Source organism: Ostrea edulis, chromosome 9 (assembly GCF_947568905.1).
Source record: "Ostrea edulis chromosome 9, xbOstEdul1.1, whole genome shotgun sequence".
Classification (NCBI taxonomy): Eukaryota; Metazoa; Mollusca; class Bivalvia; order Ostreida; family Ostreidae; genus Ostrea; species Ostrea edulis.
The window spans coordinates 56,771,935-56,799,900 of NC_079172.1; the positions used below are offsets into that span (position 1 = coordinate 56,771,935).

Below are 27,966 nucleotides of genomic sequence, written 5' to 3' on the forward strand. Positions count from 1 at the left end.
TGCTTACATGTATGTTTACCGCATTTATTCCTTTGTTTGTAAACTTGAGTTTAAGGAATTGGCGGCACGATTCGGAAGTGAGTTCAGTCTATATTCAGGTGTTTAAAAGTCCAAGTATAGACTTCTTTAAATAATGTTTATAAAACTCTCAATGGAATAGTTTTGTGCGAATATGATGTGGACCTAATTGTCTGTTGACGTAAGGTAAAAGTTAATCAAATGTGACATCATTTATACTTGGTCTTCTATATGAATGATGTCCATGACTGCGTTTCCGTCTTTGAGTATTTGGAAAGAGTCCCATCACATTGACTTTATTTCCTTGTGAACTAGTCAAATTCCCAACATCTGAAGAGACATTATTTGTCGAAATGCGCATCTGGTGCATCAAAATTGGCACCGTATAAGTTTTACATTATGACCCCTGGGTCGAGGCCTCTGCTGGTGGACTGTTAGTCACCGAGGGTCTCTACACTCTATTTTCCCCTAAAATAGCTCTAACAAGTATATTGTTATTTCGGATTTCAAAAATTTCGGTTGAGCATCACTGAAGAGACATTATTTGTCGAAATGCGCATCTGGTGCATCAAAATGGGTACCGTATAAGTTTTAAATCATATACATTATCATTGAATCCATATGGAAATGTATTACCCAGAGTCCTGATCCAGTGACCTTCTTGTTGTCTACGAAAAGGGGTACTTAATGTTGGATTGTTTGTTTGATGGTAAATTTTTTCCAAGATCCTGACCTTCATGGACAATATGGAGTGGTCCGGTGAATTGAAATGTTTGTAAAGAAGTTGGTTACCACCATTATTTATTTGAAATCTTATTTGAAACACCACAGAGTCGTCCACTTCTGCTTCATACTTAGATATTTTATTGAAAGTAGACATTAACGGCAAACTGACAACTCAACTGTATGACAAACGGGATGATTTCAGCTTCTCCATCGTCAACTTCCCATATTTGTGTAGCAATATTCCATTATCACCTGCATATGGTGTTTATATATCTCAACTGATTCGATATGCAAGAGCTTGTTCTGCGTATAGTCAGTTTTTAAATCGAGGTAAGCTACTGACAAACAAGTTGATGGTAAAGGGGTTCCAACAATCTCAATTGAAGTCAGCATTTCGCAAATTCTATGGTCGTTATAACGATCTAGTTCGTCAATACAACCTATCATTGGGTCAAATGCTGTCTGACGTGTTTCATACCGATTGTTAGATTACAACTAAATGAATTTTTTTTTTACAATTATTTTACAGAACATTTTGATCTGAAAAGGAATCATCAAAAACATTATCTTTAATTTGGGTATAAGAATTTTTGTTTCTGTACCAAATCTGACAATATGACAATTGTATACTGTACATATGACAAATCTTTGATATCTCGAAGATTAATCCGAGGGACACCAACCAATCTGTTAGAGTCTGTGCTCCTTATATACTCCACAGTGACACCTTTTTATACTGGGCGACGTGTCAGCCAGTATTGTATCGTTAATGTTTATATTCATGGAAGAATATACATTTCTGTATATCGAGAAGTATCCTTGGGGACAGTTTGTCCAGCAGCAGAGATACAAGCTCAATGAAAAATTAATATAACGAAAAGTGATCAATCTAATAACTCCTATCAGTAATACAAAGTAGAGAGTTGGTTAAACACGAACCCCTGGACACACCAGAGGTGGGATCAGGTGTCTAGGAGGAGTAAACATCCCCTGACGACCGGTCACATCCGCATCGAGCCCTATATCTTCTAAGTAAATGGAACAGTCTACTCCACTTATATTGAAGTCTCTTATATTGTACTGCCTGTTATACTGACGTACAAAAATGAATCCAAACCGCTCGCAGTAGCTCAGTGGTAGAGCGTTCACTTCGTAACCGGGAGGTCGTGAGTTCCAGTCCCGCTTGTGCCATGGCCGCGTCAAACTTAATATGTAAGGTCTTTCGTCAAATGCTCGGCATTTAGAAGTGAGAAGCACGGGTCTTTCGGATATGACATTAAAAACGGAGGTCCCGTGTCGTGACAGGCTTCTGCACGTTAAAGAACCCTTACTGCTAAAAGCAGTAAGCGCTAAGCATAGGTTTATATTTGTGGTACATCACCTACAACTGGTGATGTTTCAATATGAGTCAAAAATTCTGGACAGGACGTAAAACAAATAACCAACCAACCCAGTAACATCATTTCTATAGTTTAACATCGGTTATATTGAACTTTGGATATGAGTTAACTGTATCCGGAGTAGATTACTGTGTATGGCGAACTAGGAAGATATCTTATTGCTCATAATGTAAGTATGGTTTTCTTTTGGGCCAAATTACGCAGCGGACTAAGATTTTGTTCTCGAAACATTAATACAACAATTCCGATTACGAATTGCTTAATAATCGTACATATGGCAGACTGAACAGCCACTGAATGGGACTTTACTTAACATTAAAAGTTTTCCCCATTTTGTATGATGAATTCAAACGAAGTTAGACAAGTGATGTGTACAATTCCTCAAAGGAAAGGTTTTCAAACAAAGTCTATATTGAAAATCAGGTACGTATATACATGTAGATTACATGAAAAAAAACCCACACATTTGAATTTGTTTGGTAAATTTAGAAATGGTGATACAAGATTACCTATGGAAACAGGAATAACCAAGTATACCAAGAGAATGTAGAACGAGATTGATGATGAATTTCGTTGAATGGATGTATGTGTAAAACAACGTTTCAAGGTATTATTACACAATTCCTTATATTCATAAATTTAATCAACTGTATTTCTATGTAATCAATAGAAAAAACAATCAAAAGAACTATCATAGAGAGAATTCGTTCTCAACGTGAAACATTTCCTCTCTATTTTTGCTAACTTTTTACACATGTTTGCTTTGTAATATCTGTACATGTATTAATATTTTGTTCGATGTTTTAATTTGTATTGCAAGGCATAAAACATTGGTTGACAGGCTTTGTATGGAAATTTTCTTATGTTACTTAATTCATTGATTCTCTTTTGTCTGTATATAAGTTTATACATATTTGGCCTATACCAACAGTAACTCTTAATATTTCTATACACATCATAAAATAAACATTCCAAAATAAGATGGTACTCATCTTCCACCTCCAAATAACAAACAATACATAATCATTGCTCTCTAGGAGTTTGAGTAAATCATTAATATACTTGGCTGGTATAACTTTCATTAAGACTGCATACACAGCTGATTTGTTAGATATCTATACAAGATGATGAAAAAGGCATCACACTGTTGTTGAAAATAAGCAGTTATCATTTTCTTTAAAAATGTTTAATAATAGTTTTGTATTTGTAATATACTGACAGTACCAAAGTTTTCTCATGGGGATCCGGGTTAGAATAGGTCCTCAGTACCCCTTGCTTGTCGTAAGAGGCTACTAAAGGGGTGGTCCTTCAGATGAGACCACAAAACCCGAGGCCCCATGTCACAGCAGGTGTGGCACGATATGAAATCCCTCCTTGCTCAAAGGCCGTCAACGCCGAATATAGGCCTAGATTTTACAGCCTTCACCGGCAATGGTTACGTCTCCACATGAGTGAAAAAAAATTCGAGAGGGACTTTAAACAACAACAAAAACTGCTGTGACACAGGGCCTCGGTTTTTGTGATCTCATCCGAAGGACCGCTCCATTTAGTCGCCTCTTACGACAAGCAAGGGGATACTGAGGACCTATTCTAATCCGGATCCCCACGGAATTGATGTTTGAATTGAAAGACAATGCATTATATTAAATAATGATATGCATAAACAACGTAACATTTTTATATGAATCTATAATTAAAATTACTAAACTACACAGTTCTTTTTCCCGCTAGTATATCATATTCAGGGATATGTTACAATTCCTTTAAGCATATCTTGGTAAATATGTTTCATTGTGCAATTCTCTGATTCAAATAACTCCACCGAGACTTATAATGCGCATTTTCCTTTGAATAAAATGAGGTACATGTACCTACATAAGAATTTTTTATGATTTTCAAAACTTTAAACATATAGTTCAACCCTTGAGAAGCTAAGTCTGACATTTAAAAAAGATACTAAATTTGTATATGAAAGTAAACTGGTTGATATATATAACTTTTACATCATCATCATTATGATAGCATTTAATATTTTGGTTAAGCCATCCAGATTTCCTAAATACTACCATTTTAGTTTTATTTACATGTGCAGATCGTTACAAATATTAATAAAGTACATCAAGCAGTTTTTGTAAACTATCAGGAGAATCAGAAAAAAGCCATGTCATTTGTCATTTACAACAATATATTTCTTGAAGATTAATTTCCCGACATTTATCAAATATGATAAAGGATTTTTAAAAATTGTTTGGATATAATAAAAAAAAAGTAGAGGAGACAAAACTTCACCCTGAAGAACTCCTTGTATGACATTGAAAAGTCACTAAACTTGATATTTTGTTTTGCATTTCACATAACTCCGGACATCCTTGTACATTGTTCAATTTATTCTTAAACACCCCTGATCCTTTATTAGCTTTTTAAAAAAGGTATGTTGTGTTTATATACTACACGATATTTCACAAAGCAACAATAGCGATATCAACGGTAAAAACACTGGTAATGTAAATATTTCAGAATATCCTTTCAAATTGTACTGATAACCATTTCCTCATGAATGCCCTGCAGTTGTGAACAATGGGCGTACTATGTATTTTGATATATATATATAAAAATAGTACGTCTGGGAATTCCGACAGTAGAATGTAAATATTTAAAAAAAACAACAACAACCGTATCTTGAGATACATAAGGGTATAAACGGCAACGTTTCATGCCAGCATACTTATCATGAAGCGCTGATGCACACGTATGCCTGCGTGAAGCGCCACAGTCCATATCCTCATATATACTAGTATTCAAAAATGAAATTCATTTCCTATAAAGTGCTTGAAATGAGCTTCAGATCGATTAAGATAAAATCCCAAATGTTGTACATGCATGTATCAGAATGTCCATTACTTTAAAAAGTGGGATGTTTTTACATAATCGTTACTTCAGTTTAATTATTACTTATAGTTAGAGTGGTATTTCTATGATTTTTGATGACTTGAACACAAAATCAAGTCGGAGGTCCATAAACCCTGTAAGTCAACGGTGAATGTAGCGTAGACTGTAGATTACTAAAAAAAAAAAAAAAAACCTGCTTTTTAAAAATTCATTTTCATGTTTGGCATTGACAGCTTCAAATTAATACATTTACTAACTGTTGCGTCAGGCCACAACATCCATGAAAACATATTCAGCGATTTATTTGGATGATGGAAATTAATATTTCTATGTATTTAATGTGTGAACATATTGGATTTGTTATGTACTATGGTTAATAGTGTAGAGCAAGTAGCCACCGATATACAATATTCTGAGTCAAATTGATCTGTTTTAAAGTAATAGATTTCAAAATTAATCTTGCTGATTCAGGAGAATAATCAACATCATGGCGTCGTACACACCTGCGTTGTAGAATGCTAGAAATCCCATATCCATGCAAAATAAAATGAACGTGAATATGGTCTTATTTTCATTGTAGTTTTTGCGCTGTATGCTACAACAGAGAATATAAGACTGGCATCGCCAGCTATATACACTGTGTATTCAAAACTAAATGAAAACAGTTTTCCGACAAGACGAGTAAACTGAGTAAATTACAATGTATATGTTTATGAGTATCATGTATCTGTATTGGTTTAAAAAATCAAATTGTTTTAATGTTACAAACTGGTGTGAGTTAAAATTGGTGTCTATCAAATTCAAAAAGAGTACATGGAAATTGACATCACGTGTAATTTTAGAGGGAAAATATCAACCTGCAAGGTTATTACTACTTACGATTTTCAGGTATCGCTACATCTCGTACTAAAGATAAATTCCAGTCTGTCTCTTTCTTTCCAGTCCTGCTATGGGACGTTACCCCAATGCCTTTTCTTGTTTTTACAACTCAAATCAATAGTATATGGAAATGCCGCTTTTTATTCTTGTATGCTAACACGCAATCCTGCTTGAAGAATAGAATCGCTATGGATTTTTTTTTACCTGTCCTCATGAATATGAAAATTGATCGCATTGAATGACTTATTTGCGTTTGACGAAGAATTGAAAGTGGACTGGCAAATAATGATGAGTGGCTGTAAGGTTTCTAAGTTTTCAGGCTTACACGTCGATTTTTTCATTACAATTGTCAATATAAACGAAATTGTCAAATACCCGGTATCGATCCCACATTCATTGTCATGCGCTTATGTCCTATATGTTCAAATTCGCCGGAAAGCTTAATTTTTTTCTCCAAATTGTGTTTAAAACGAAATGAAATTGATTTTCGTTACTTCGTTTGGTTTATCAAAGACCTACACGTACTCTGGATGATGGTTGTTTGATTCTCGTCGAGAATGCACACAGGTCAATAGTTGTTTGTAAATTACAATGTAAACATAGCAATTCTAGCACCGTTAACTTTCTTTTTAAAATAGTGCTGCAGACTTATTTTATGGTGCGAGAAACATTTATTTCTGTGTAACATACTGTATTTATCACAAGAGACAGCAGTACGTATCTGTCTTAGATATTTTCTGGCTTGGATTTCTCGAACTTAAGTTTGAGATTTTTTCGAGAAATCCAAGCCTGGTTACATAATTCTGAATAGTGATGGGTATGTCAGGCACGTAGAACCAGAGGAAAGGCTAATTTTCATGCAAATAAAGATAAATTAAGTGATTCCTCAATTTTTAGCTCACCTGAGCCAAAGGCTCAAGTGAGCTTTTCTGATCAAAATTTGTCCGTTGTCTGTCGTCGTCGTAAACTTTTCACATTTTCGACTTCTTCTCAAGAACCGTTGGACCAATTTCAACCAAACTTGCCACAAAGCATCCTTGGGTGACGGGCTTTCAACTTTGTTCAAATGAAAGGCCAAGTTCCTTTCAAAGCGGAGATAATCACAAAAATGCAAAAATAGGGTGGGGTCATTTAAAAATCTTCTTCTCAAGAACACTGGGCCAGAAAAGCTGAAATTTACATGAAAGCTTTCTGACATAGTGCAGATTCAAGTTTGTTCAAATCATGGCCCCCCAGGGGTTGGATGGGACCACAACAGGGGATCAAAGTTTTACATACTAATATGTAGGATAAATCAGAAAAGCTGATATTTACATGAAAGCTTTCTAACATAATGCAGATTCAAGTTTGTTCAAATCATGGCCCCCAGGGGTTGGATGGGGCCACAATTGGGGATCAAAGTTTTACATAGAAATATATACATGTAGGGAAAATCTTGAAAAATCTTCTCAAGAACAACTGAGCCAGAAAAGCTGATATTTACATGAAAGCTTTCTGACATAGTGAAGATTCAAGTTTGTTCAAATCATGGCCCCCAGGGATAGAATGGGGCCACAAGGGGGGATCAAAGTTTTGCATACAAATATATAGGGAAAATCTTTAAAAATCTTCTCAAGATGCGTTCTCAAGATGCGTGGAAAATGAGCCAGAAAAGCTGATATTTACATGAAAGCTTCCTAACATAGTGCAGATTTAAGTTTGTTCAAATCATGACCCCCGGGGGTAGGATGGGGCCACAATAGGGGATCAAAGTTTTACATACAAATATATAGGGAAAATCTTGAAAAATCTTCTCAAGAACCACTGAGCCAGAAAAGCTGATATTTACATGAAAGCTTTCTGACTTAGTGCAGATTCAAGTTTGTTCAAATTATGACCACCGGGGGTAGGATGGGGCCACAATAAGGGATCAAAGTTTTGCATACAAATATAGGGAAAATCTTTAAAAATCTTCTTCTCAAGAACCACTGTGCCAAAGAAGTTGACATTTACATGAATTTAGCTTTCTGACATAGTGTAGATTCAAGTTTGCAAATATCATGGCTTCCAGGGGTAGGTTGGGGCCATAATAGGGACTAAGGTTTTACATGAAAATATATATGGAAAGTCTTGAGATATGGGCCAAGGTGACTCAGGTGAGCGATGTGGCCCATGGGCCTCTTGTTTATAGTAGTATCAAATGGTAAGGAATTGATGAATTATTCAAAGTAATCGAGTAAATGAGAAACCACCCATTTCCATCCCCGTGGGTGCTGGTTTTTCACCTTTGTCATAATTCTTAAGCAATTGTGAAGTCAACTTCAACCACGACTGGTCTCCCACTTTGCAAACCAATGCTACGTACCTGGGTATTGTAGTTGAAGTCATCACGCACTCTATAGCATAATACAACTAAATATTATATCATCAAGACCTTTTCGTGTCCAACTGAATGATGGTTATCAAACATTCTGGTTCTGGTTATTTATACAATCAGGGAAACTGATTCTAAAGGACACGAGTATTGGAGCGTAACGCAAGCTTATGCAGGGTGTTTTAATAAGCCACGAGTTGTAGAGCTTTCTTAAGGTAGTATCAGTCATAATCAAGCTGCGACATATCTTCTTCTACTTAAGAAATGAAACTTATAATTCTTTGTTTGATGCATGTATCAAACGAAACATTGGACGGAAAACTTCATCAATGCGCGTAGTGCATTGATGAAAAAGTTTCCCGTCCAATGTTTCGTTTGATACATGCATCAAACAAAGAATTATAAGTTTTATTTCTTATCATTTAATTATGTTTTTAAGATAGAAAAACAAATAGTTTCTCCCATCAAAAAGCTTGATCTGAGATCAACGTTTTTGAAATGGCGCGTAGTAATACAAATATATGTAAGAATGAAAACAACAACAAACGGCATGGCTGTGCGTTCAGGTGAGGAACAGTTACTGTGCAGATTTAAATGGATTATACGCCAAATTAAAGGTGCAATGGTTAAAAGCTGAATTAAATATAAAGGAGGATAACAAGTGATGACTGGATTTATGCTGCATTGTGTTGGAGGAGATGTTGAACACTGGTTGTGTCGTTAGAACGGTGGAATGCAACTCGGCTCCATTTCAATATCGAGTAAAAAGTTCAACACCTCTTCATCTACATGTAAAACGCACTCGTTGACTGAGCCCCATATAACGCAGTTCAATTTCATTAATATTTACCAGATCAGAAGTCGCCACTTGCTCCGTCATGTTATCGATCTCGTAAAGCAGACGATTCATACCGGGAATTCGTGTAATCTGTCTACTTCTACCAGTAAGGGGTCTACGTCATCAAGTTGACTATTTTGCCACGTCATCGCTTATGAATTGTTTCTTTAAATTAATTTGTATTTTATTCATATCTTTAGTTGTGCTTATTTTTGATAGCAATGAAAAACAAAAATCAAACGAATGCATGTCGTTATATAAAATGCTTGTGTAGAAAATCCCGTTCTATAAATAGCGCTAAAATTAGAACGGGGAAGACGCATTCCATAGAAAAGTAGTCCCGCGTGCTTAGTGCAGATGAACTCCGAACGAAATTTTGACAGAGAAATCAAACGAATATTTCAACCAATCAGCATCGTTGTTAAGTCATCACATTAAAAGTTATTAAATTATTTAAGAAATGAACATCAATTTTGAGCTGTTCATGATCAATATTCATGAACGGATTTGGATTTGAGGCAAATTCTGCGAATCGCGCTAGATGTTCATTTCTTATACTAAAACAGTTTGTTTACATTGCTTATTCATTTCTTATACTAAAACACAGTTTGTTTGCATTGCTTATTCATTTCTTATACTAAAAAACAGTTTGTTTACATTGCTTATTCATTTCTTATACTAAAACACAGTTTGTTTACATTGCTTGTATAAGTCAGGAAATATTTTGTTGCATAAAATGAACCCCTAAGATCCACCTATGTCACAATCGTATTGTGACGTACGTCAAAACATAAACATGACGTCACACTTAGTCCTACCCTGCCTTTTATCAACATTGCACGGTGCACTGTATTTTGGAGCTACAAGATTGGGATGATAATCCACGTAAGTTCACAATCTTAATCCGAAGTGCGACTTTGCGAGATCTTTGTAGGCGTAACACGTTGTATTTCCCCCCCAAATCATTACGCTCTCTCAGTGGCGTGCTTTAAGCTAGTTCATAATCCGTTCATAGTTAATATGAACGTATTGTGTCACGTGCTGAAATTGGTTGGTTCATAGAGGAAAATGCGATGAGCAATAAAATATATTGTATTGATACCTTTAACATGAGACCCGCGAGCCACATTACTCACCTGAATCACCTTGACCCTGTTGTTGTTCAGCTGGTGTGATCTCCAAAGATATTGGGGTTTTCCCCAATCTTTATTCCCATGAGAAATTTCAAAGGGTCCCAACATAAATGAACATGAATCCACACAACATGGGGGTGCCTCAAGACTTTGCTGTTCTGGGAGAGGGTCAAAGGCACATGGATGAAGGTATGAAAGGTCTTGCCGTAAGATATTCATAAATCAAAGGCCTTAGAATCGACTCGCACTTCATTGTCAACACTGGAATAGGAGGAAGAAGAGTGTGCGTGTGTGTGTACATCTTTTAATAGGATTTATATTTTAGTGCATTATTTGCAAAGTGAATAAAGTCATGATCACTGCCAAAATGTGAACTACAAAGCATGGACATAAATAGATATAGACATGATTGTGCTAAGCAATCAATGATCTCCAAATGATCAGAATTCGGAGGAAAATTATTATGTAGTAATACAGTACTTTATATCACAACAAGAAATCTTCGAATAAGCATAACAGGAGTATAAGAAAATAACATCCAACAAAAGTTTTCCAAATTAATAGCTTGAGCTGAAACTTGCTACAATGACTAATGCACTTGACATATGTAAGATACATCACTGAAACCCACTACATCGTAAATTTTTAGTCGTTTTACTGTTCTGGCTATCTGCGTATATTTTTAGTCTTTTTACTGTTCTGGCGATCTGTGTATATCTTAAAAATTTATTGAGCAAGTAGTCGTAAAAAGCTACAATCAAAGCAAAACAGAAAATTAAGTGTTCACACAGTCTCAGATATAGTCATATGAGTGAAATTTTCTCGAGAGGGATGTTAAACAATAAAGTTCAAAATGTATGAATATTACGTAACGGTAATTTAAAACAGGTTTATGTAGAAACTCTCAAATGCTGTTTAAAGGCGTTAACTTCATATTGTATTGTAAAACTAAAGTTGGAAACATGATTAATTTTCATGATTTCATGTATATTTACCCGATTGATTTCCGAGAGGTTAGAGCGTTCGCCCCGCATGTGGAAGGCCGGGTTCGAATCCCGGCCACGACAGACTTAAGTCGTTAAAACAGGTAGTGACAGTTCCATCGCCAAACGCTCGGCATCAGGTGTGAATGTCACGGGTCCTCGGAGATGACCTTAAAAACGGATGACCCGTGTCACAGTAGGTGTGGCACGCTAAAGAACCCTCACTGCTCAATGGCCATAAGCGCCGAGCATAGGCCTAAATTTGAAGCCCTTCACAGGTCTTGGTGACGTCTCCATATGAATGAAAAATTCTCGAGCAAGATACAATCAATCAATCAGTCCCCTACAGTCGATCGATTATAAGATCTTTAGGATATATTCCTATCAATCTGATAAACTCTGATCGCAAATAACTTGATATGAGAAAAAACTAAGAGAAAATTCACTTTATTTGAGTACATCTACATTCGTATTATTTTCAATTTGCACTGATGTACAACATCAACATTAATCTGATTAATGCATGGCAATCTGAAATCCTGATTTAATAATTTGATCCTTTAAATTGTACGGATTAACACAAATACTGCATACAGTTCCATTTGTGCATTTTAAAGAAGTTCAAAGCTACATATATAGAAATGATAGATTTTATATCATATTCACGTAGATGCATGTTCTGTACAACAACTATTGGCACTCGGTTAAGATTTTCAGGATTTACACCGACTTTGCATCAACCAGACCAAATACGTATTGACCACATCAATAAGATAAGAACGGTTAGAAAACAAATGCATCCTAAAACTCGATCCACCAGTCTGCCCACTTCTCTCCAGTCCAGGATGACCTTAGCAGAAGCTTCGTCAGAAGTCATCTTGTCGGTTATCATACGGACGGACTCGGATAAGTCCCTCATCACGTCGTTTCCAGACATTGTTTGCATTTCCGGGACATTCTGTGAAAATTCGTGTATCGCTGGGTCTTCTAAAAGACCTCCACCTCCATTGGAGTATTTGAAGGTGTGGCCATAGTGTCCGAGACACAACACCCATCGCAAACAACTATCATTTAAAGCAAGCTGTAAATATAGATATATCAACTGCACACGTTATTAAAATCAAATCAATATTATTAGATAACATGTATAAACTATAAACAGAAACTGGTTGAAAGATTAATAAACAAAACTGTTAAATTCCACTTTGATAAATCAATATCATGTTTACAAATGATTTATCGGGATGCTGTAGACCAACGGCCTGATCTGTATTCGACTTTTAACAGTCAATTTTAAAGCTATCATCATTATTAAGCATTCTACCTCCTGACAGGTTGCATTAATTAATAAGTGATTGTCATTTTATAAATGTTCATGAAAATTGAGGGTTTCTCTTATCATACAGTCACGGTTTAAGGTAGGGTAGGTAGCCCCAGACTCGGTAAGCGTACCTAGTGACGATGTAGTCAACCATACTAAACTCCTACACATTCATGTCAAAATGTCAAAGCTAACCTTACCCTTTGCAACCATGCAGGCACTGGATTCCTTTTCCCGGAACTATCACACATCGATACAGTGAATGTGGCAAGAAGAAGACTCGTTGAAGTTAGAATCAAAGTAATCAAGTGGAAAATAGCTACAACGAAATTTTAAAGAATGGCACGTGTACATGTATGCAGCAAACTCCCAGTGTACTGGCAGACTGTCTAGAGTAACTGAGATTGATATTAAAAATCAACACCAGGTTGCTTATATCGCCACAAGTATGGACAGAATTAGATTATTTGCAAGTTGAAATTGTGATACAGTATATGAGGTAATTTTGTTGTCGGGGATATTCTGCGGATTTTTCTATAAAATCTCCATTTGGGGGGGGGGGGGGGGGGGAGGGGGGAGGGGGGGGGGCGCATTTTCTTTCAACACGTGAACACTTATATGAATAGAAATTTTAGCGCTTTTTATTTTGGGCAAACTCATCCGCCAAAAATCTAACAATTCCGGCGCGCTAAAGTTACCCGATACACGGTAATTCAAAGAAGATTTATTTCATCGCGCTAAAGTTACTCGATATACAGTAATCCAAAGAAGATTTATTTCATCGCGCCAAAGTTACCCGATATACAGTGATCCATAGAGGATTTATTTCATTGCGCCAAAGTTACTCGATATACAGTAATCCAAAGAGGATTTATTTCACCGCGCTAAAGTTACTCGATATACAGTAATCCAAAGAGGTTTATTTCATCGCGCTAAAGTTACTCGATATACAGTAATCCAAAGAAGATTTATTTCATCGCGCTAAAGTTACTCGATATACAGTAATCCAAAGAAGATTTATTTCATCGCACCAAAGTTACCCGATATACAGTGATCCAAAGAGGATTTATTTCATTGCGCCAAAGTTACTCGATATACAGTAATCCAAAGAGGTTTATTTCATCGCGCTAAAGTTACTCGATATACAGTAATCCAAAGAAGATTTATTTCATCGCGCCAAAGTTACCCGATATACAGTAATCCAAAGAAAATTTATTTCATTGCGCCAAAGTTACCCGATACAAGGTAATCCATATATTTATTTCATCGTGCCATCGCCTGTGCTAAGAACTGTGGTAAAGATAACAAATATGTCAAATATGCACGTTTATCGTGTTTGAATTCAATAGTATAGCGTTATTGAACTTATATTGGTGAATATTGGCACGAGTTGGCTGTGAAAATGCACGAGCTTGCGAGTGCATTTTGACAGCCAACGAGTGCCAATATTCAATATAAGTTCAATAACCCTTTTATTATATAGCTAAAGTATTTAGTTGTTAAATTATATCCGTTTTTACTCAAAATATTCAAAAATAGACGAGAATTCATCAATATTGGCATCTAAGGTGAAAGTATGCAATATCAGCATGCATTTCTTAACTGTTCAATCTTAAACCCGTCATTGATGCATGGAGCAAACTGATTTTGTGAATGGGGACATCATAATCTATGTACAGTAAAACATTTTGTTTAAGTAAATATCAAACGCCGGCTCTGTCAGATTCGGAGGACCGTCGTCTGCCATTTTGGCTTGTTTACGTCGTTAGTTAGCAGGGGACAGTTTCGCACTATAGGCCCGGTCAACTTTTTCAAAAAATGGAAATACCCATATTTGAAGTGATATTACATGTGTAATAAAGTGCACCCCCACGGCACATGATACGCCCGTCACATATTGTTAACAGTATAGATTGTACCCATTAAAACATTTTTTTATATATCACCTTAATTAAATGTCACAGTGACCTTAAAGTAGGATGCGACACACCTTCTACTTAAGATGCATTAGTTGACCAATTTTGGTGATTCTAGGTCTAATAGTTTTCAAGTTATGAGCCGGACAAGTTTTTGCCATATATGGCCATATCTTCTTAATGAAAAGTCACAGTGACCTGGTTTTAATGTGCGACACACCTTCTACCCAAGATGTATCTACAGACAAAGTTTGTTGATTCTAGGCCTTGTAGTATTTAAGTTACGGGTCGGACACGAAAAAGCTAACAGACGGACGGACAGACGGATATCTTCTTAATGAAAAGTCACAGTGACCTGGTTTAATGTGCGACACACCTTCTACCCAAGATGTATCTACAGACAAAGTTTGATGATTCTAGGACTTGTAGTATTTAAGTTACGGGTCGGACACGAAAAAGCTAACAGACGGACGGACAGACGGACGGACATGAACGCCATACCATAATACGTCTCGTCTTAAGACGGGCGTATAAAAATGTATACAATAATTTTAGGATGCATCTCAAATGTAGCTGAGTGCTTAATAAAAATGTTGATAAAACATGTAGGTGTCACCATGATTCCTAGCATATAGATGGGTGCAAATACGAAACTAAGACACGTGGTCAGTTGCTGAAGATATTCCGGTGAAAACATGCAGGGTCCAGCAAAAGGTCTGTAGCTGTGAGGGAAGGTGGATGGCCCCATATGAAAGGTAGATTTTGGAGAAGGGCAGATTGGGTTCTTGATTGTGCACAATGTCTAAATCCCCATGTTTGGTACTGTGATGGTGTGGGGGTGGTGCGGATTAGCCCAAATGAGAGAAAATCAAAGCAAAAAAGGGGAACCTGCTCAGAGCATGTTTTGTGCACCAGCACCAGTATTTATAGATTACATGTAATTTAGGGTCATGATTTATTAACTACACTAATATGAAATACAATTATTGACATAAAAGGGAAATATGATTTTTCATTAATCTGTCATAATCTGACTTTGATGTATACCCCCTATCCACATGTTTCAGAACCAAAGAAACTCTCCACTGCCACCTTACTGTAAGGTCAATATTGAACGCTCATACTCGGAATGTTTCGGGCGCACACAATTTACGCAATGCAAAGTTAGCGTTCAATAAATTCTCAGGATATTGAACATTCTCTAGATTTTACTCAGATTTTATAATAGACTATTTATTAGCTATATAATAAAATACTTCATTGGTTTATGAAGGTGGGGTTGAGAAATCCCAAAGAGGGGACAAGATTCACAGAATAGGACGAGGATCTACTGAGTGAATAACGTTCGTTATCGAGGCGATTTTCCTTATTCCTCATGAGTAAATAATTAAGGATTAATTCAATAATATTTTCTCAAGTTTAGTGAATTCATTCAGGAGTCCTGAAATAATTCAAAACACAAAAGGGAATCAGAATTATCAGTACCCGACATTTAACGTGCAAATTCAAGGAGCGCAAAACCATCGTCACTAGCCACGGTTACTGAATTCGGTAGTACAGACCCTGAAGCGTACTACTACATCACTTGCACGGAACGGTACGAAACGATTCTTACACAGAACGATGAACGGTTTGCACGAAACGGTGAACGGTCCGCACAGAACGGTGATTGGTTTGCATGGAACGTTTCGCATGAAATGCTTGCACGCTTTGTGAACGGTCTGCACAAAACGGTAGGCATGGCCTGCATGCTTTGATTTTTTCGGTATCATTTGGTTCATCCTGGGGTTAGATTCAATATACATGTAATGGCAATATTCGAGATATTGAAAAAGGTTGAGAAAGAACTGATAGTAATAGGGGGAAAACTACAAATAGTTGCTTGTTTTACATGTGCCCGATATCTCATAAAGTAGTTCTTAGTTTTATTAACCGTAAAAAAGTGGATTTACATGTGGAATAACATTGCTTATTTTGAGACGTTGACATCGCATGCAAGTGTAAGGAAAGATAACTCTGGGTAGATATTGTTGTTTAATGTGCTAACGTCTGACGCGACACGAGACCTCCATTTTAAATGGCCTCATCCGAAAGACCCGTGATTCTCACTTCTAACTGTTTGTTGAAAGAGCAATTCCCACCTATGTTAACGTCTTAGGTGCCACGGCAAGAGCGGGGCTCGAACTCACGACCTCCTGCTTACGACGCGAACGCTCTACAACTGAGCTACCGCCAGTGTGTAACATAAAACGATTAAACAAGTATATGAATCTAAATCCAGTGGTCGGTTGTAAACACATAGATGTGGTCTGGCACACTTAAACACCCGTAAACATATACACATTTAATACACCAACAAAATATATTCATTTAGTTCTCTTTGATAATCACTCTGATTACGTTACTAAATGTAATTCTATTCTAAAATCTATAAGAGGAAATATTGAAAATGTGTAATGAATCATAAATATAGGTTCATATTGCTACGACGTAATTGATCATGACGTCATATAATTTTTATGAATCCTTCCTGCTACGGCCCTGAGCGCTAAGCATGGGTCTAAATTTGTGTTACTTCACATACAGCTGGTGACGTCTCAATATGAACGAACAATTCTCGACGGGACGTAAAACAAACAATCAAGCAACTCACTAGCTTTCCCGCCTTTACAAACCTAGGGCACGCATTGTTGGCGCTACCCTTGAAGGATAAGATGTACATTTACAGCTTAGCAGGTTATATATGTACATTTGTATATCTATATTCCCAATACTGGGAAATGTATGTACTGGTGTTTGGTACTGTAGATCTATCTAATTTTGCAAGACCTTATTTTCGCATGGTACAATGGACTATTTATTCATGAGACATACCACTTGCAACTAATAATTTTTGCTTAATGATTCTTGCTTAATGATTCTTCTATAAGTAATATGGATTAAATTTTCGCGAATGTTTAGTCTCCAGAAATTACTCGTAAATAATGATTTTGCGCATCAAATGTGATTTGCAGTAGTTATTGATTTATAATGATTTGAAAACTATTTAATTATTCATTATCATGTTTAAACGTAATTCTAATCATTCATTTCATTGCAGGTTGGTTGGTTGTTTTCTGCGTTTTGAGAATTTTTCACTCATATTGAGACCTCGCCAGTTTTAAGAGAAGTATCACAAGCTTAGCGCTTAAATCCAGTTCAGTGAGGGGCACAACGCCTACCGCGACACAGAATCCAGTTCAGTGAGGGGCACAACGCCTACCGCGACACGGAATCCAGGTCAGTGAGGGGCACAACGCCTACCGCGACACAGAATCTAGTTCAGTGAGGGGCACAACGCCGACACGGAATCCAGTTCAGTGAGGGGCTGATTAGATAGATCTACCGCGACACGAAATCTCCGTGTTTAAGGTCATATCCGAAAGATCCGTGAATCTGACTTCCAAATGTCGAGCGTTTATCACAGAAGCAGTTTGCGTCTTAGATTCGACGTTGTCATGGCACGAGTGGGGCTCGAACTTACAACCTCCCAGTTACGAAGCGAACGTTCTACCACTGAGCTACCGCTACCGGTCTTTTTATTGCAGGTTTTCATCACAGGCAATTGTATCGCTTGGGTTCGAATTTAGTATTAAAGAGTAAAGGTATAGAATTCTAAATATAGGGTACCCGGGTTATCCGATGTAAAAACAATTAACCAAATGGTATACAATTCTAATATATTCATACATAATCGATCTACATTATTCCGTTTACTTCCCAAGATATGCAGAAATGAATTAGGAAAAACGCCTATTATTTTTGGTCGACTTTTAGTAAAATGAAAAATAACAAGTTACGAGAAACTTTGGTCAAATTCTAAGTTATGGAAGGAATACAATAACTTTGTTTGCAAGGAATCTGCCTGTAATCAGCAGTATTATCGATCACATGTACCAGTACTTAAAGCTAATCTATCTTATGCCAATTTTATTTCCAAGAGGAACCTTGAAGATTTATTCATTATGAAGTGATTGGGTTTTGTTTTATTCCCCTTGTGACTTTTGTATGCTGCAGTTACTAAGTAAATAAGCCTCGGTATAAACTCAGAAACTATTGATCGAAATCAGTCTCATAGCCTAAAATAAGTATCACTAGACAAAATAAGTATCACTAGACAAAGTAAGTATTACTAGACAAAATAAGTATTACTAGACAAAGTAAGTAATATTGCTCACCAAGGTTTGGAACTGTTTTGTGATCAAAAGCATTTGTCTGGACGAAAATCAAAATGATTAGGGATTCAAACACCATCAGTCCAAGACCTGTAAGATCGATGTCAGATTGCTGTAAGATTGATGAAAGGTTGATGTAAGATTGACATCAGATTGACGTAAGATTGATGTCAGATTGACGTAAGGTTGATGTCAGATTGACGTAAGATTGATGTCAGATTGACGTAAGATTGATGTCAGATTGACTTCAGATTAATGTAAGATTGATGTCAGATTGACTTATGATTGATTTAAGATTGTAAGATTGATGTCAGATTGATTCAAGATTGATGTCAGATTTGATGCAAGATTGATGTCAGATTGACGTAGGATTGATATAAGATATTGATGTCAGATTTATGTGATGTAAGATTGATGTCAGATTGATGTAAGATTGATATCAGACTGATGAAAGGTGAATATAACGAACAGTGATCAATCTCATAACTCCTATAAGCAATACAAAATAGATAGATGGGCAAACACGGACCCCTGGACAGGAGTACATGTAAGCATTCCCTGTCGACCGGTCACATCCGCCGTGAGCCCTATATCTTGATCAGGTAAACGGAGTTATCCGTAGTCAAAAACAGTGTGCTAACAACGGTCTAACAATCGGTATGAAACACATCAGGCAGCATCTGACCCAATAATAGTATGCATTGGCAAACTACATCGTTATAACGACCGTAGAATCTGCGGAATGCTGACTTTAAACGACACTGTTGAAACCCCTGCATCATCAACTAGTTTGCCAGTAGCTTTCCTCGATTTAAAAACTGACCATACGCAGAACAAGCTCTTGCGTATCGAATCGGTTGAGAGATATAAACATCACATGAAGGTGATAATGGAATATTGCTACATAAATATCGGAAGTTGACGATGGAGAAGCTGAAATCTTCCCGTTTGTCATAAAGTTGAGTTGTTACTTTGCCGTTAATATCTACTTTCAATAAAATATCTAAGTATGAAGCAGAAAGTGGACGACTCTGTAGTGCCTTTTATATCGAGCTCACCGGGATATATCGAATTGACATAGCAATGAAAGTTAATTGTTAATAGATAAACGTCGTCGATATATCTAAATGTTGAAATGAAAACCTCAGCAAGCGATTTTTTCTTCTCACTTAGAAGTTTTTAAAATAAACTCTGCTTCATATGAAAATAAAAACAGGTCAGCTAACAAAGGAGCACAATTAGTGTCCATGGGAATTCCAACAGACTGTTGGAAGACCTGATCACCAAAGACCACGAAGATATTGTCAATGAGGAACTCTAGCATACTGATGTAAGATTGATGTAAGATATTGATGCAAGATTGATATCAGATTGATTGAAGATTGTAAGATTGATGTCAGATTGACGTAAGATTGATGTAAGATCAATTTTAGAGTGATATCAGATTGATTTAAGATTGATGTCAGATTTATGTAAGATTGATTAAAGATTGATGTCAGATTTGATTTTGCATTTCAGATATTATGATATGTACAGTGTATTCTCACTAAAACGCACTTTTCCGTATTTTTAATGATTGTACATGAAATCAATCAGCCATCATCCCCCTGTGCTCTATGACGTTATTCTTTGTTAAACTTAGGGATTCTCATTAAGACAGCAAAATATCAATGCTTACCATAAGTAATTTTCTGAGGCGTATTTGAAGGTATGGCGAAAAGAAAAGGCACTAGAAAACAGGCAACAACTGATGGCCAACTAACGACATAACGGTAGAAGTTCGTTCTTCTCCTCATCTTAATCGTCACTTCAAATTTCTGGTATTGTTCTGGACAGCAGGAATATACCAAGCTTTTGATAACTGCTGTTCCACTCAAAATTTCCCACTGAAAATCGTGATGGTTCTCTATACTTATTTCCATTTCTCCTGTTGCGTTATAGTCGAAACCGTACAATCCTAATTTCATATCAAGTGAATTGTGAGTCCATGGTACGAAGGTGATCTTGCATGTTTGGGTATCGAACGGAAACAGTGTCAAGTCCATAGAACAATACGTGGCGGCTGTTTTATGTGGTACATATATTATTGATCCATCATACCTGATCACAGGTAAAGGTCGAGATGACCAAGATGATCCTGGAGCTCTGCAAATACACTACAAACTTATCATAATACATCTAGAAATATACCAAATATAATTACCCAATATTGATTTCATTCACACATTATTTAGGTAAGCGCTGCGTGAGCATGTGTGGATCCAAAAGGGTAGGGGGTGTCAAGACTCCACCTGATCTTCAATTAAGTATATATTTGTGGGAATAGGGATGCAACTTAAGGGATAAAACACCAGACTGCTTGAATATGTTGGATACCCTCTGAGAAAAGGGTTCAGAAAAATTTCTGGCTCCACTAATGCTATTATACTGTAAACAACGTACATGTAAATCAATGAAGTAATCTTCATGTTCATCTTTAACATTTAATCATATTAACATTTAATCATATTAACATTTAATCATATTTTCCATTGTTGAATATTGTGGTATCTTCTATGTTTTTTTTTTTTTTTTTTTACTTTGCCATGTTTTAATGCTGAGTTTTTTCACCTATTCGTATTTTTGCCCATTTCGTTTTCATCCGCAATACAAGAATTCAAATCTAAGCATTTGAATTGATTCGTTATTTTAAATACTAGTTGTATTAAATGATTTGGGACCAATTTCAAAAGAATTGAAATCGTTTTTCATTGCGCCTAGGCAAACATTACATTTACAGGGGATGACAATTTCCCAACATGCAGTATCCAAAGAAAAACGGGTTAACATAACGAGTGATGATCGTAAAGGAAATGCAGCCGAGAAAAGGACAGACATGCCCCTGGAAATGAAAACACCAGAGGTAGGACCAGGTGATTTGGAGGAGTGAGCACCCCCTGTTGACTGGTCACACTCGCCGTTAGCCCTCTGTTTTCATCAAGTAAACGGAGTAATCTGTTGTTAATATTGATATGAAAAGAGCAGACCACATAATGATATTGGAAGAAGTTCAGTTATAAAATCCGCACGATTCTGAGGCCATACTAACAATAATTGTTATTCTTTGGTCTGCAGATCATACGGTGGCTGATAACGTACATATATATATATATCTGAATGTCCTCTGTCCCACCTTTACTTCACTTACAAGTTCTCTATTTCTATGTCAGGCAGCCAAATGCTATCTTCTTGCATTCGGATGGAGGTAATATTTCCGTACTTTGTGGTGTCCCAGGACAAGCGAGGGTCTTTCCAAAACTAAAAATAAACGTTTGAGAGTTAGTATTTTACACTGTTTTTAAAGAGGGGATATTATTCAGTAAACTAGGTATTGCATGTTACCTGGAATAACATAAATGTTGATGTCATCGTTTCTTTAGTTGCATCCTAAAAATGTAAGTAAGAAGAGAAATAATGATACAACTATTGAACAGGTTCACAAAAACTGCGTAGATAATTTCTGTTCTAATGCATGGTGCAACGCATTTTATCCAAAAACTGGAAGCTGTTGTCCATTATTTATGTAAATGCACTCTGTTGAATTATTTTTATCGTTTTGAAAAGCATACTTACGAGTTCATCCACTCTCATCAATGTGAACATGAGTTGTACATGGACTGGGTTACTTAGATCAGTTATAGGCCGAACTACCCGGACGTAATTTTGCATTAGTTCATTGTGAAGGTTTTGTTCGTGGACAAATATGTCTGGAAAGTAAAAATCAATATATAAAAAAGTTAAATATGCATCTGCATGGAAATGTAGGTTTTCATGATATGAAGGGCATACTGCAAAAGATGGAGAGTTTTATGAGTTTGATTCATTTCAAAATTATAGGTAAATCAAAGGTACTGATAGGAACTGAAAATGGTTTGCTGTCTTGAAGTATGCGGCCATATTTACTGTCTACACATGTAGCTTAGTTGTTAAGGGGAAATGTGCATGGTTTGCAGTGTTGAAGTATGCTGTCATATTTACTGTATAGCTAAGTGGTTAGGATGCTTTGCTGCCTTGAAGAATGTGGCCATATTCAGTGTATACATGCAGATGAGTGGTTAGGACACTTGCTTCCCTATCCAGAGATCACGGGTTTGATTCTCAATCCTGACCCCACATCAAACCAAAGACACTATCGTTAAAATAACAGCGTGCCAATTCGCTTGATCGAGCGTGGATTTCACTCACTGATTGGCCGTGTGATTAAAAACAAATGAATTTGGATGACCACGCAATATCATTCTTTCAATGTGATTGGTCACTGAGAACAAAAGTAAAACTGTTTCATTGAAATCTATTCAGTCCAGTTCATTAGCACAAAACCATACGATTTACAGGCATGTATTAATTAAATACACCACATACATGTATAAAAAGTAAGAACATTGATCAATGATACTACGAGTACAGTGCTGTACACAACATACATATATTTGCATGTACATGTATATTACGAATCACATTTTCCTCTATGAATCAACCAACTTCAGCACGCGACATGTATATTACAAATCGCATTTTCCTCTATGAATCAACTAACTTCAGCACGCAACACAATCCGTTCACATTGACTATGAACGGATTATGAATTAGTTTAAAGCATGCGACCGAGAGAGCGTAAAGATTTGAAAAAATACAAGATGTGTTACAAAGATCTTGCAAAGTCACACCCCGAATTAAGATTGCGAACTTACGTGGAATATCATCCCAATCTTGTGATCTTCTAGCTCCAAAATACAGTACAACATGCAATGTTAATAAAAGCCAGGGTAAAGTGTTTTGACGTACGTCACATAGGCGGATCTTAGGACTTCGTTTTATGCAACAAAATATTTCCTAATGTATCCAAGCAATGTAAACAAATAGTGATTTAGTAAATTGAATATAAATATAAGAAATGAACAGCACTTTTGAGCTGTTCAAGGTCAATATGAACGGATTTGGTTTTGAAGCAAATTCTCTGTGAATCGCGATTCACAGAATTTGCCTTAAATCCAAATCCGTTCATATTGACCATGAACAGCCCAAAATTCTTGTTCATTTCTTAAATAAGAGTAGCTATTGGTGGTAGCTGTAAAAGTTAGTTATATGTGGTAGCCATAAGAGTTAGTTATGTGTGGTAGCTGTAAGAGTTAGGTATGTGTGGTAACTGTAAGAGTTAGTTATGTGTGGTAGTTGTAAGAGTAGTTATGTGTGGTAGTTGTAAGAGTTAGTTATGTGTGATGGCTATAAAAGTAGTTATGTGTGGTAGCTGTAAGAATAGTTATGTGTGGTAGCTGTAAGAGTTAGTTATGTGTGGTAGTTGTAAGAGTTAGTTATGTGTGGTAGCTGTAAGAGTTAGTTATGTGTGGTAACTGTAAGAGTAGTTATGTGTGGTAGTTGTAAGAGTTAGTTATGTGTGGTAGATGTAAGAGTTAGTTATGTATGGTAGTTGTAAGAGTTAGTTATGTGTGGTAGTTGTAAGAGTTAGTTATGTGTGATGGCTATAAAAGTAGTTATGTGTGGTAGCTGTAAGAATAGTTATGTGTGGTAGCTGTAAGAGTTAGTTATGTGTGGTAGCTGTAATAGTAGTTATGTGTGGTAGCTGTGAGAGTTAGTTATGTGTGGTAGCTGTAAGAGTTAGTTATGTGTGGTAGCTGTAAGAGTTAGTTATGTGTGGTAGCTGTAATAGTAGTTATGTGTGGTAGCTGTGAGAGTTAGTTATGTGTGGTAGCTGTAAGAGTAGTTATGTGTGGTAGCTGTAAGAGTAGTTATTTGTGGTAGCTGTAACAGTAGTTAAATGTGGTAGCTGTAAGAGTTAGTTATCTGTGGTAGCTGTAAGAGTTAGTTATATGTAGTAGGTGTAAGACTTAGCTATGTGTGGTAGCTTTAAGATAGTTATGTGTGGTAGCTGCAAACTTAGTTATGTGTGGTAGCTGTAAGAGTTAGTTATGTGTGGTAGCTGTAAGAGTTAGTAATGTGTGGTAACTGTGAGAGTTAGTTATGTTTGTTAGTTGTAAGAATAGTTATGTGTGTTAGCTGTAAGAGTAGTTATGTGTGGTAGCTGTAAGAGTAATTATGTGTGGTAGCTGTAAGAGTAGTTATGTGTGGTAGCTGTAAGAGTCAATTATATATGGTAGATGTAAGAGTTAGTTATGTGTGGTAGTTGTAAGAGTAGTTATGTGTGGTAGCTTTAAGAGTTAGTTATGTGTGGTAGCTGTAAGAATAGTTATGTGTGGTAACTGTAAGAGTAGTTATGTGTGGTAGTTGTGGGAGTTAGTTGTGTATGATAACTGTAAGAATAGTTATGTGTGGTAGTTGTATGAGTAGTTATGTGTGGTAGCTGTGAGAGTTAGTTATGTGTGGTAGTTGTAAGAGTAGTTATGTGTGGTAGCTGTAAGAATAGTTATGTGTGGTAGCTGTAAGAATAGTTATGCGTGGTAGCTTTAAGAGTTAGTTATGTGTGGTAGCTGTAAGAGTAGTTATGTGTGGTAGCTGTGAGAGTTAGTTATGTGTGGTAGCTGTAAGAGTTAGTTATGTGTGGTAGCTGTAAGAGTAGTTATGTGTGGTAGCTGTGAGAATTAGTTATGTGTGGTAGCTGTGAGAGTTAGTTATGTGTGGTAGCTGTAAGAGTTAGTTATGTGTGGTAGCTGTAAGAGTAGTTATGTGTGGTAGCTGTAAGAGTTAGTTATGTGTGGTAGCTGTGAGAGTTAGTTATGTGTGGTAGCTGTAAGAGTAGTTATGTGTGGTAGCTGTGAGAGTTAGTTATGTGTGGTAGCTGTAAGAGTTAGTTATGTGTGGTAGCTGTAACAATAGTTTTGTTTGGACTGTATACGTCGTATATCTTGTCCCTGTAATACTGGAGTCTTTACTGTCAACAATGACAGGTTATCATGATGTATACAATTAATTTCTTTACTGTCAACAATGACAGGTTATCATGATGTATCCAATTAATTTCTTTACTGTCAACAATGACAGGTTATCATGATGTATCCAATTAATTTCTTTACTGTCAACAATGACAGATTATCATGATGTATCCAATTAATTTCTTTACTGTCAACAATGACAGGTTATCATGATGTATCCAATTAATTTCTTTATTGTCAACAATGACAGGTTATCATGATGTATACAATTAATTTGTTTACTGTCAACAATGACAGGTTATAATGATGTATACAATTACAGGGTGTGTGTGGTTATTTTGTAGAATGAAAAGGTTCAGTGCATTTTGTAACCTGATCTGAAATTGTGTCTCTCTTTCTCTCTTGGGGAATAAAAAGATACAGTCAGCCATAAGTTAAATAATTATTCATTTTATGAGGATTATCAAACAGACTGATATACAATTATTAATATCATTAGCCTATTAGGCCAATAGTATGCTTTAATTGTACAGTATGCACCAAGGCAAGGTGAATATTGTATTTCTCAGAAACCTATAGCATCGTTTTGACCTCCAAATTACTAATAATTGTTTCATCATTATGAGTATATTATTTGAAACTGGCTACTCGGGTTTACGAAACGATATCTGGTAGACCGGCTTTGTTTACTGTTACATGTAAAGTGAAAGACCAAGTCGAAGGTGATTAGAAACGCTTCAATGGAAGACCAAAAATAAGAACCATTTGTATCAATTTTGGGGGTTTCCAATTTATTTTTAGTCTGATATTTAAAAAACCAAATATCATATTCACTCGATTCCACGTGGGGTGAATATAGTGTTCTATATTTTTTATTTTGTTGGATCTCAGCCATTTAGGAAGCTCGGAATTATGCAGTGACATAATGCCTTTATTAATGCCTCTCGGATATTGGACCTTTGTGATCATTAGAAAAAACCCACGTGTCCGAGTGGGTTTCCATCATACCATTCTACTGATTAAGAGGATTGAACTTGGGTCGCTTACCCACTACGCTACGGTACCCGTCAGGCATAATAAATGTTATTAACATACTTCATATAAATCTATGTGCGTACGTGACATGGCGATTAAACCATGTTGACTGTGAAGTGGACGTGTGCAATTACAACATCCCAAATACATGGTAAGCAGGAATACCCGAGAAATACATGTAAGATATACGAAAGTGGAGGGTATTGAAAACTCTCAAATTTTCCTTTTCTAGTTAAAAAAAAATTTTTTTTTTACCTGTGTAGTATAGGACACAATATAAGATACTTATACTTACAAAGCCTTACATGATGAGTGCCCAACTTATATCAAACAATTACTAGAGGAAAATTGCCTACCCATAATCTTAGGTCTATAAAACAATCAGTCACTTTAGTTATTTCAAAAAGTCGAACCGTAACATACGGAGATCGGTGTTTTAGAACAATAGCTCCAAAACTGTGGAATGCCCTTCCAGAACTTTGTAAGGGACTGTAGAACACTGTGTGCATTCAAGAAGTCACCGAAAACACATTTTTTCCATCAAGTTTTCCAGGACTAGTTTCTATCATTTCAGTCATTCGTGTAGGTTAGATTCTGTGAAAAACTGTGAAAACTAAAGACTGTGTGTCTCAGCTTTCGAGTACCATTTTGTGATGTTTTATATATATATATATATATAAGAAAGAAAGAAAAAAAAAAGAATTGTATGTTTTAATGTATCATACCTGAGACATTATATGGTGTGTGTGCGTGTGTGTATTTCATTATTATTTTAATACGCCCTGAAACTGATGTCTATTCTTATCTAGCATATTTATGGTATCTTGTGTTTTCATGTTTTATATGTACAATGAGGATAGGTTAAGCTTTTAATGTTTTATTTATTTTCTATGTATTATGTGTATAACATTCCCTTGTAAGGTAAAACACCTTTGAGCGTACATAGTGTATGAAAAGGGTGCTATATAAATATGGTATTATTATTATTATAATCACTGATACATAATTACTGATAAATACTGAATACACATTGAATACTATGGAGGCAATGGCAATTACTTTATTTTCATAAAGTCATTGCCTCCAAAGTACCAATAGACGATACCAATATTTCATTATCATGTTTAGTTACAACGGATTCGCATCTTTTGGATCATTAAAATCGCAGCTAGATTATTCGAGTTCAATTCATATTGAAGCCATTTATCGTTTCCTTACCTGCTTTCAGCAGATCAACACGAAAAACAACGAACGAAATGAAACAAGCAATCCAACTGCAAATAACCGACATATTGATGAAGAGAAAACAACTTGTGACTGTACAAAAACTAAATCGTCATGGGGTACACCGCAGGGATTATGCAAATAGGTCAA

General features: G+C 36.2%; 2 protein-coding genes across 3 annotated transcripts in view; both read right to left on the bottom strand.

Moving 5' to 3' along the window:
• LOC125658923 (serine/arginine repetitive matrix protein 1-like) overlaps window positions 1–6,023 on the bottom strand; it is a 29,572-nt gene extending 23,549 nt beyond the window's left edge. The window contains exon 1 of one of the 2 annotated variants that reach the window (XM_048890379.2): window positions 5,913–6,023. The gene's annotated coding sequence lies outside the window, so the exon portion shown is untranslated. The remainder of the gene's footprint in view (window positions 1–5,912) is intronic. The other variant, XM_048890380.2, reaches the window with a different exon arrangement.
• A 5,627-nt stretch (window positions 6,024–11,650) lies between these two features.
• LOC125658919 (neuronal acetylcholine receptor subunit alpha-10-like) lies at window positions 11,651–27,949 on the bottom strand. Its single transcript, XM_048890373.2, has 8 exons — window positions 27,811–27,949; window positions 22,283–22,416; window positions 22,052–22,096; window positions 21,858–21,967; window positions 20,349–20,815; window positions 18,674–18,760; window positions 12,741–12,859; window positions 11,651–12,300 (listed from the first exon to the last, which is right to left on the bottom strand). The coding sequence occupies exons 1-8, from the start codon at window positions 27,881–27,883 to the stop codon at window positions 11,956–11,958; spliced, it is 1,380 nt and encodes a 459-aa protein (XP_048746330.2). The 5' UTR covers window positions 27,884–27,949; the 3' UTR covers window positions 11,651–11,955.
• Between the last annotated feature and the right edge of the window lie 17 nt (window positions 27,950–27,966).